This window comes from Barbus barbus (assembly GCF_936440315.1).
Source record: "Barbus barbus genome assembly, chromosome: 10".
NCBI classification, from domain to species: domain Eukaryota; kingdom Metazoa; phylum Chordata; class Actinopteri; order Cypriniformes; family Cyprinidae; genus Barbus; species Barbus barbus.
The window spans coordinates 30905606-30917600 of NC_136738.1; the positions used below are offsets into that span (position 1 = coordinate 30905606).

Here is an 11995-nt window from a genome sequence, read left to right on the forward strand (position 1 = left end):
GCTCTCGTTCTGCCACAGACATTTTGGCTTGTTGTCCTTGGATGTATCTTCCTTTCACCTTGTTTATGATATAAACCGATGGTTAGACATTAATATCTCAGACAGGAAGCTCCTGGAGTAACCTGGTGACATGGCACTGTGTCTGAACCCTGTACTCTGGCTTTGTTTGCAATGGAAAAACTGACTTATTTTTAAGAATGTAATTTATACTTCCTACTGTTTTAAAAATATGTATGTGACACATAGAACACAAAGTCTTTAAACGGTCTTATACTGCATTGCTGTCACATGATTTCATGACGTTGCATGTTTAATTTACAGCTATCATATCAAAAATTGCATTTTAGATCAAATTTAGCGGAAAAACAGTATTATTTTGGTATATTAATCAAATATTGAGTCAAGAAAGAGACTTTAAAGAATAGTTCACCCAAAAATGAAAATTTGCTGAAAATGTACTCACCCATCCAAGATGTAGATGAGTTTGTTTCTTCATCAGATTTGGAGAAATGCAGCGCCAATGGATGCTCTGCAGTGAATGGGTGCCGTCAGAATGAGAGTCCAAACAGCTGATAAAAACATCACAATAATCCACAAGTAACCCACACCACTCCAGTACCTCAATTAATGTTTGATAAGCCAAACGCTGCATGTTTGTGAGAAACAAAATCATCATTTAGGCATTTTTAAACTTTAAACTGATGTTTCGGGCTAAAATATGAGTCCTCTATCCATAATATTGCTTTCTCTGCGGAAAAAGTCGTTTTGTCTTGTCTTACAAGAAAAACAGTCCAAAACTGCTCTAAACAAATATGTGGGTGATTGTGATGTGAGAGACAACAGGAGATAGACTTTCACTGGAGGAAGCAATATTATGGATTATGGACTCATATTTTAGCCAGAAACAACAGTTTGAAGTTAAAAAATGCCTTAATGATGGAATTGTTTCTTACAAACACATAGCTTTTCACTTCACAACATGTTAATTGATGGACTGGAGTGGTGTGGATTATTGTGATGTTTTTATCAGCTGTTTGGACTCTCATTCTGACGGCACCCATTCACTGCAGAGCATCCATTGCGGAGCACGTGATGCAAGCTACATTTCTCCAAATCTGATGAAGAAACAAACTCATCTACATCTTGAAAGGGTTCAGAGTGAGAACTTTTAACGTAAACAGCAATTTTTCATTTTTGTGTGAACTATTGCTTTAAAGATAATGTCAAGCTGAGCACATTGCATTGCACATTGTGTTTTCTCTTGTGTACTGCACATTTTTGCATAGTAGGTCATCCAGATATTCTGTGCATATAGATATATATTGAGCACAGCATGTATACTATATACTGCAGGAATAGTAAAATTGGGATGCTGTTACTCTCACGTATGCCCATGCGTTCTCGTTCACACATATACACTTAGTTTTTTTTCTCTCACTTTCTCTCGTACCATCTGTGTCTGACACGCACTTACTCCACACACACACATTGTGTGCTTTTTCTGTCGAAGTCACATGGTTCGTGTTGAGTAAATTGTTAGCAGGTGACACACATGCAAGCCCACACACAGATACCAATGTTTGCTGCACTGCTATTTTAGTTCATACTAGTCTAGTGGAATATTTCACACTTGATTTCTTTGAAGATTCACTGATTTATGTTGCGTTTTTTTGCTGGAAATTGATATTTGGCATCTAATGTAATCAGCTGATAGGGATGTGCATGTGTGAGATTGATGTAAAGGGAAAAGCTCCGCTTTTCTCAGCATCTGTACACTGATATCAGCGTAAAGCTCTTAATGCCTGACCTGAGAGATGTAATTCAGCATTGCGTGCCTGAAGCAGCTCAGTGTCAGAACGTTCCAGCACTGAGCTGATTTCCATGTCTGCGCAGCCTCGCTCTGTCTGGTAATCTGAGGCCAGATCCACCAGCCCTGCATTACTTAACCTAGGTGTAGCATGTATATTGTTTTATTTTTTTAGAGCGCATTTTTGAATAATAGTCATAAAAATGTCATGAAAGAATGGAATTTTGGAAATGATGCACACTTGGAACAAATAGAACATTGGAACATTTTTGTTACTTGGGGAAAAAAAGAAAATTAACTGAAAAAAATAAAAAATAAAATACAAGTTGCCATGGCAATATTACTCATTTTCATTTAGTTTAACTTAAAGTACTAAAATAACTAAAAATAATAAAAGCTATATAGATATATTTAAAAATGGCAAACAATACAGTTGCTAGACTTTTACTCGTATTAAAGTGAAAACAGAAAATGTAAAAAAAAAAAAAAAAGTTTAAATCACAATATTAACAATAACTATAATAGTATATCAATGATTAAAAAAAAGAAACCCTGCAACTAATCCAGTTTATTTTTATATAACAAAAATGTAAGATTTATGAAGAAATTAATAATTAATTTATATTTGTCTATAAAATGCGCACATTTTATTTTTGAATTTTTATATCCAAATATTATATATATTTAATATTAATATATACTTACATGTGTTATATATATTTGGTTGGTACAAGAAAAAACTATTCTGCTCACCCAGGCTGCATTTATTTGATCAAAAATACAGTAAAATATTGTGAAATATTATTGCAATTTAAAATAAATGTTTTCTATTGTAATATATTGTAAAATGTAATTTATTCCTGTGATCAAAGCTGTATTTTTAGCATCATTACTCCAGTCTTCAGTGTCACATGATCCTTCAGAAATCATTCTAATATACTGATTTGCTGCTCAAGAAGCATTTCTGATTATCAATGTTGAAAACAGTTCTGCTGCTTCATATTTTTGTGGAAGCCATGGAATATTTTTATTTTCAGGAATTTTTGATGAATTGAAAGTTCATAAGAGCAACATTTATATGAAATAGATTTTTTTTGTAACAAAGTAAATGTCTTTACTGTCACTTTTGAATAGTTGAATACATCCCAGCATTAAATGCATTTTTAAAATTCAATTTTGCATATTTTAGTCAGGTAGTACATTTTAATCCATGTTTGCGTATGGCTGCTGTAACCCGACCCTGCTGAGCAGGGCTAGCACCGGTATGTGTCTCTGCTCAGGATAAGTCTGTTTAAAACCATGCCAGCGTTTTAGTTCTCCCTCTGGAGCAAGCCAAGTACATCAGGAATTTATCTGCCATTTAAAAACGGGCCCATAAAACAGCCGCTATTAGCTTCAGCGTTCGTCCTTCAGTGTTTAGTTATGAACATTATCATTTCTAATAGCTAATATTTTTTTAAACATCGTGTTTGACGACTCTCTAGGATTTCCAGCGCCTGTTTGCTCTTGCATCAGTTCCCCATGATGGTTCGACAGCTGAACACCGGCCCTCTGCCATTGTTTCCTAATGGCACTATGCTGATTTTTTTCTGTCAGCGTATTACTTTAGTAATCCAATCCCGCCTCTCCCTTGTCTTCTCTTTGTTCTGCTGATTTTTCCTCCATCTCTTAGGGGTGGAGATTGAACGCAATAGGATGTTAATGAATATTAATGTAGCGGCCCTTTTGTCCCCGGAGAGAGTCTCTCTCTCACGCTCTGCCTGTTTGGCTTTCCGTTTCTGCTGATGTAAGGGAAACTACGGCAGGAAATCAGTCGAGGTTTCACCGCTTGGATGATGGGGGGGTGGTCGAGAGCCGCATGCAAATGAGCTGCTCATCAATATTAATGCTCACCCTTTATTAGCTGGCGAGTCCGGAGAGGGTGACATGCTTTCACTTTAACCTCTTTTATGAATTTAATTCACCTGTACCATGTAAGTATTTAGATATTGTCTTCATTCGCAGTTTTACTAAAACCTAGTGAGCTGCCTACCTAGACAGCATTTTAAGGCATTGACACAAAGCTAGGCAGCATTGAAGGCATCATTTGCAGAGATTGCAATCCCATAATGCATTAGACAAAATTAGTGAAAAAGGTTCTCAAATATAAAATATGCGTGTGTGTGTGATATTTACCATTCCATAATGAATTAGACAAAATAAGTGAGTTTCACAAATATAATATTTTGTTTATATTTTAATATTTTTTGTGTATATTAGACAAAAAAATATCTGTGTGTGTACATTTAGGTCTGTATTTTGCAGATATATAATAAATAAATATTACATATAATAATATTATTAAATATATTATATTACACTATTATATATTAGGTCTATATTAAATACTAAAAAATAAATATTAAGTATTTATATATATATGATTAATATTTGTGCTTATTATGCTGGTTATATTAGTATACTCAATTCCCAAAAAAGATATGAAGCCTATATAAAAATGTAGTATGTATATAAATTTAGTCTAATTAACAAATGCCTAGATTGCCTATTATGCATTATTATGACAGGAAATGTTATTGGTTGCTTGGATTCTATTGGTCCCATGGTGCACTGGGTTCTGATTGGCTGTGATTTATATTATGTAATTATATTATGTATTTGCTGGTACATCCAGCTCACTAGGTTTTGAAACAGGCCGATTATTGACTGGCAGGTGTGGATGGTCAGTGATCTCCAGGTGTTCTTCCGTTAACTGATAAAGTGTGTATAAACTGACAAAACTGGCAGTGTGTGAATGAACTGAACGATAAGATCTGAGGTGTTTTTACAGGTGTGTAACCTACCTGTGCTAAAAACAACAGCAATTATTCTTCTGTACACAAATGTTCCAGGTTCAGTATGAGTTAAGCTCATTGTGATGCTATTGATCAGTCACTTTTCACCAAGAAAATGGCAAAAAGTTCACTGTTTTTGTTACTTTTTCTCTCCCGACAGCAACAAGAGCAGGACCCCACTAACCTGTACATATCTAACCTGCCGCTGACCATGGATGAACAGGAGTTAGAGGCCATGCTGAAGCCCTTCGGACAGGTCGTCTCCACTCGCGTCCTGCGGGACACCAACGGGGCCAGCCGAGGGGTTGGATTTGCAAGGTGAGGTTCTAGTATGTGACCCCGAATAACCAGATCAACTCCTGTTGTCACGCTATCATTCTTTGTGAATTCCCCTCAATGTCACAACCGTGGTTCAAGACTGCAGCGTCCGTCAGGGAATCAGGCGTCCTGGAAAGCCCCTGGCGTTCTGCCCGCCGCAACACAAACACTTCAGACCTTCCCATGATTCTTAGTGCCAGCCAGTTCCTTGAAAATATAGCTGTGTATCTGACATATCAGCACTGCAAAGCCAGGAAACTGAACTCTCTGAACTTCTCTTTGTAAATTTATGACAAGTAAAAACTTGATTGTCCTAACCTAAACGTTATTCTCACGCACTTGAGTGAAAAAAACACTCAAAGAAATCTGAACTGGTTCATCTAATCAGCTGAATGTGTGAAGTACGTTTTCAAATATCAGTGACATAAATATGAAAACTGAAAAGAGATTATCATGATAAACCGATAAATTCATGATCAATTTTCAAACAACAACAGAATAATGAAAACGCATTGGCAAAACTTGTCGTTATGCTTTCATAGCTCTGCATATCTAAACATTCACGAATATTTCAATTTCTACCCTCTTTGGATGACTTGATTGTACTAACCTAAGGGTTATTCCTGCAAATTTGAGTGAAAAACCCCTTAAATAAAACTAAACTAGTTTATTTAATCAGATAAATATGTTTCGTGAAGTACATTTTCAAATTACAATGATAGAAATATAAACTATGAAAACTGTTTTTAATGATAAACACTGAATGCATTGGCAAAACTTATGATTTTCATAGCTCTGCAATCTAAACATTCACTAAAATTACATTTTTTTACCATTTTTGATTACTTGACTGTACTAACACAAGGGTTAATCCTGTATAGTCAGACATATGTTTCGAAAGTCATTTTTGAAATAACAACAATATAAATGTAAATAATGAAAATTGTTTTTAATAATAAACACAAAGTAGATTGTCAAAACAATGGTTTTCTAGCTCGGCATATCTAAACATTTATGAAAATGTCAGTTTTGTGCCACATTTTGATGATATTCAGTACAAATCTCTGTATTTACTCTGAAATTGATTACAATGATCCAAACTGGTTTTCCAAACAGATTTATATGCACGGATATAACAAAATATGAAAATTAACAGCAATATTTAACTACATATATTTTTGCTAAACATTTTAATGCATAAAAATACCATGCAGAGACATGTTTGAGTGCACGCATGAATCATTGAATCTGAGTTTTGAACCGATTCACTGAAATGAATCAAACTTACCAACTCTAACTGAAGTTTAAATGAGAGATGCTGTTAAAATATCTTTGTCAGGTTAAGAAAAATAAGGATCATGACACTATATGACCAGCCTAAATTAAATGCATTCAAATGAGTGCATTATGCTTTATGTAATGCAAAATCCCCTAGATATTCTTCATATGACTTTAACATGTTTCTCAACATCGACAGCTGGTGCATGTGATGGGAAAGGTGTTTTATACTCAAACCGAGAGTGAAATGTGTAAACCTTTAAACCGGTAATCTGTTTCTTTAGGATGGAGTCGACGGAGAAATGTGACGCTGTCATCTCTCACTTCAACGGGAAATTTCTCAAAACACCAGCTGGAGTTATGGGTAAGTGTGCGTCTGCATGCTTAACATCTACTTTAATGCAGTAGTTCATGGAAAAAATTATAATATGTCAGCGTTCACTTACCCTCATGTTGTTTCCAAACCTGTATGACTTTCTCTCTTCCATAAAAGGAGAGGGTACATTTCTGAAGGATATCCTTGCCACTTTTCTCCATGTAATCGGAGTAAATGATTGAATTGTCATTTTTTGGGTTGAACTACTCCTTTAATGTGTGTTTTGTTTGAGCATAAAGACACAACGCTGCTGTGTTCGAGCACATTCATTCATTCTCTGGTAATGATTCTCCTCGGATGGGGTCTAAATGGAAACAGGCTTTCGGGCATGTGGTGCAACCGTTCAGCCATACCAAACAGCTTTCGCACGAATGTAGATTTAGACTCGCTGCACAAAATGCTGAAATTACAGAGCTGGGAGGAGCACGATGCAGCTTATTGATTAGCGGAGGCTCGTTTGGGGCTCAAGTGAAAGCAATGTGTGCTAATTTTCTCTTGCTGGCCTGGCTTGGCCTCTCTAAGCATTTTAATTGGATTATTAGACTGAAATAGTCTCCACTGACCATGTCAGAAAGGAAGGAAGGGGATTATAAGAAGACAGCGTCCAAATTAGATGCCTGTTCTCCAAGCATTGTGGGAAAGTCATTGTGGATGGGGCCAAATAGCCTCAGAGGGTCTTGAGATGACGGCATATAATTGGTGGAGATTTTGCTGGGCCGTTTAGGCTGTAGTAGAAAGAGTCACACTTACATTTACATGTGCAACAAAGTTGAAAATATATCACAGAACAAGTCTGCTCATCTAGCAGCAAAGCAACATCGCAATTTGCAGCATTAAAGTCAATGTGTGCATCCCATTGCACCCCCATAATTAGATGGGGTGGGTTTTCATGCAACATTGCTATCCAGTGTGGAAAAATACTGGGTTTTATGTGACAGAAATTAGGGATGTTCCATGAAACTGAAACTGAAACTGTGGCTGATATTGTAATTATTTAGATTTTATGGCCGAAAGCCAGTAATTAGCAGATATTGTGAAAGACACAGAAAACATAACTTAATAAAACACAATAAAACTAAATTAAAATATGAAAAAAACATTTCCTCCACATAAGTCATAATTATGAAATAAAATTTCATAATTATGACAAAAAGTTACAGTAATGAAATAAAAAGTCATAATTATGAGATAGAAAGTCATAATCCCGTCAAAAAGTCAAAATGTTATGGCTGATAACCAATAAATGGAAGATATTGTAAATAGAGTGGATTTGTTAAAAAGACATAACTTAATAAAACATGATAAAATTATTATTTGGACATTTTCCACCACATAAGAAAAAACCCCACTAAAAAAAACTGAAATTATGACATACTTTGGACATAAAAAAATGAAATTATGAGATGAAAAGTCATAATTACAAATTACTGACGAAGTCAGAATTAGGACAGTAGATGTTGTGGCTGAAAACCAATCAATGGGAGATATTGTAAGTCTAAAAAATAATAATAATAAAAACGTTTCTACCACACAAGAAAAAAAATCATAATTTTCATAATTAGGACATCAAAAGCTTATAATTATGAGATAAAAGGTTATAATTATGAGATTAAATGTCAAAATTATGACATTATAAGATCACAATTTATAAGTTAAAACCAGTCATTTTTGTCAAAAAATCCAAATTATGACAGCCATAATTATGAGAATTATGATATTCTTAGTCATAGTTCAGAGATAAAAAGTCAAAATTGCCAAAAAGGCATAATTACAAATGATCTCCTAATTATAGCTTTTTAATCTCATAATTATGATTTACCAAAGCATGATTTTCTTCTTATGTGGCGGAATAACTTACTAAAGCACTTTCCTTAAGAGCAGGTCATGTAACACTAAAATCTTCAGACGTTTTTGCTCTTAAAGGGTTAAATCTTTGTCGTTATCACTTTAAGTTAGTGCTAGATAATGAATCTTAAATCTTAAAATAAGCAGAAACAAATTAAATCAATCAATGGCCATATTCGCCGGACATGGTGCTGATATATTGTGCATCACTATCAGGAAGTGATCGGATTGTGAGAAGTTGACTTTATATACAGTACCAGAATTGAGTGAGAGGGGGAGGGGCTTAAAAATAAGAGGCATTTGTGATGTCATCCAAAAGGAAAGTCGTTTCTAAAATGCTCCTGCTCTGTATTTTCCCTCCATGTTTGATGCACTAAATAACATAAAGCACTTCTGCAGGGGTTTAACAAAATCTCAAGCCATTTCTACTGTCACATTATGCTGGTTTTGGTCAGAGCGCTCAGCTCTGCTGTCTGAGCGAGCAGTCAACGTCACGCTGAGAGTCCATGTGTGTGTCTGCAGCCCCGTCAGAACCCTTGCTGTGCAAGTTTGCGGACGGAGGCCAGAAGAAGCGTCAGAGTCAAAATAAATATGTGCAGAACGGACGAGCCTGGGCCAGAGACGGAGAGACCAGACTTGTGAGTACTGCTCTTTTGCTCTCTCCACCATGTTATGTGTCTGTATCGCTTTCTGTGGCCATATATCACCTGCCACAGCTTTGTTAGTGAACACATGGACAGCAGGGCTGTGTGTGGCTTTGGGGGTGTGTGTGTTTATACAAGCTACACCAGTACAGTCATATATTACGTGAACCACAGAAGTGATACTGAGATGTGTGTGTGTGTAAACTGCTTAGTCACCTGTCATTTCCCATCATGACACTCGTGCTGTTCCCAAACCTAGGGAACTGAAATGTACCTTTATAAGTGACTGATTTGTGCCGGGAGAGGTCATTCCAGAAGATTTTAGTCTAAAAATCCTTAGCACACACAGATATTGGGTAAAGCTGTAAATGTTTTGATCACTACTCTTTGAGATGGAATTAATTGTTTTTATAATCCGTGGTTCTTTTGGTTTGTCTGACATCTTGAAATGATTTGATCAGTATTAATATAATAATTTTATTTTTGTTTTCTTTTAGGTTATTTTATTTTACTCTTCAGAACAGAATTAAATCATATTTATAATCAACATTTCTTTTGCTTTGTCTGCCATCTTGAAGTGATTTGATCACATTGCATTCTGTTCATAAAGAAATGTTGCTTTCGTTTCTGGTGACCAGTTTTTATGTACTACATTTTTTCTATTATTGTATATTATTTATTTATTTCATTTTTATTATTCTGTTATTTATGAAGTATTACACTCGTTTATTTTATTTTGATCAGTAAATTTCAGGATTCAATTATTCATATTTAGAATCAACAGCATTCTGAGATTTGTTTTTAATTAGTCATTAACTAGTCCCAAAGAGCAGTGATCAAACTAAACTCAAAAATACAATTATATTAGTGCTGTCAAACGATTAATCGCATCCAAAATAAAGGTTTTTGTTTACATAATATATGAGTGTACTGTGTATATTTATGTATATATGAATACAAACACATACAGTATATATTTAAAAAATATTTACATATATACATTTAATATATAAACAGCATATTTTTCCTAATATATGCATGCATGTGTGTGTATTTGTATATACATAATAAATAAACACAGTACACTCATATATTATGTGAACAAAAACTTTTATTTTGGATGCGATTAATCGTTTGACCACTAAATTATATATATATTTAATGAATTATTGAATTAGTCATATTTATAATCAACATTTCTTTTGCTTTATCTGCTATTCAGTTGATTTTGTCACAATGTATTCTGGGATTGCAATAGATAAAAACAAAGCATTAACAGTCTTTAGATATGATGCCTTAAAATACAGCCTGTATAGCCTTGGTTTTGGAGCAGAGGGAGTCCTATTCCTGTGTCACATGACCATTCATAAAGAAAATCAGAAGTAAAATGTATCACATCACATCACTTAATTGAGTCAATGCTGTGTTTTTTCTAATGAAAATTACCTTTCATTATTTCACCTCATCATGCACAAGCCACACAGAGAGAAGGTCGTAGACGGCATGTAATTAAAGCACGATGGGTTTTCTGTCACGCTAGATAATTTCATTAAACCTTATGCAGTTTCACAGGTTTTATCCACGCATGTCGCCGAATTTGACTGGACAGACGTGTCGGATTCTGAAATATTAAAAGCTTTTCCATATGTTGAAATGGCTGTGACAGCATTAAACATTTAGCTACAGACCGGAGGGGAAAGCTGTAGTGTCATTTGTTTTCAGGTTTATGTTATTTGACAAGTACAGTAGCCACAAAAAGATACTTGCGCCACACTTAATGACAGGATTTCATTGTATTAGGTAACAAAATATCAAAGCACGTCTGTATCTGTGCTGATATGCTGCAGGAGCTTTTCTCTTCACTAACTTTTAAACTAACGTCATTTCTGCTCAGGTTCACATGATTCACAAGCTAAAAGTGGCACAACACTTTTGACTTCATTTTCAACACTTCAAAAGCAGCTTTGAGTTGGATAGTGTATAATTATGTTTTATTTCTCTCTCTTTCTCTCATAGGCTGGCATGACACTCACGTATGACCCCACCACAGCTGCTATGCAAAATGGGTACGAGACAACGAGAGCTGAGAAAGAGCCAGTGTTATTGTAGCATTATTTATACACTATTGTAGTATTTATCAGTATTTTAGCTTTTATTTTTATATTTTTTATTTTCATTTTAATTTTAGTTCATGTTTTGTTTGTTTTATGTGCTTTATTTATTTTTGTTATTTCTATTTTAGCAATTTTAATGCTTCTGCATTTCAAATTTCTTAGGTTTAAATTTTAGTTTGATTATTTTAATTCAGCTTTATTTTAAATTAAATTTTAGTAGTTTCGTTAAATTTTAAATGTAGTTTAATTTTAGTAAATTTTAGTAATTTGATTCATTTTTAGTATTTTTATTTGGGAACATCCAGTCATTAAATTTTATATTTCCAACTGTATTTTATTTTATTTGTTTGTTTTTTAGTTGCCAAAGCAACATTTTTTAAAAGTTTTAAATATTTAGTTTCATTATTTTCAACTTTAATTTTTCTTAAAGGGTATATTTTATTTTATTTTTTAATATATTTCAGTTAGTTGCCAAGGCAACAAATTTTTAAAACTTTACATTTTTCATTTAATTATTTTCAGCTTTTTTTCAATTAATAAGAACAATTTTAGTTTTAATAGTTGTAGTTAACAATAACAACCCTAGAAAGAGATTTATCTACAGATTTGTACTGCAAATACTTGAAAATGCCCAGTTCACACACATATTGAGTGAAATAATCAAGTACTTATTAATACTTTTCAGTATGGAATGGATTATATTTATATAATTACATAAGATATTTTAGAATGCAGCTTAATCATACTCAAGTTTATCATGCTTTATTTACAACCTGTCA

The 11995-nt window shown here is 34.0% G+C and overlaps 1 protein-coding gene across 3 annotated transcripts in view; it reads left to right on the plus strand.

Moving 5' to 3' along the window:
* Nucleotides 1–11995, plus strand: part of LOC306876467 (RNA-binding motif, single-stranded-interacting protein 1-like) — a 58484-nt gene that overhangs the window by 34231 nt on the left and 12258 nt on the right. For all 3 annotated transcript variants that reach the window (XM_079427649.1, XM_079427651.1, XM_079427650.1), the window contains exons 5-8: nucleotides 4802–4959; nucleotides 6522–6601; nucleotides 8981–9096; nucleotides 11119–11168. In XM_079427649.1, coding sequence (XP_079283775.1) covers nucleotides 4802–4959; nucleotides 6522–6601; nucleotides 8981–9096; nucleotides 11119–11168 — 404 coding nt within the window. The remainder of the gene's footprint in view (nucleotides 1–4801; nucleotides 4960–6521; nucleotides 6602–8980; nucleotides 9097–11118; nucleotides 11169–11995) is intronic.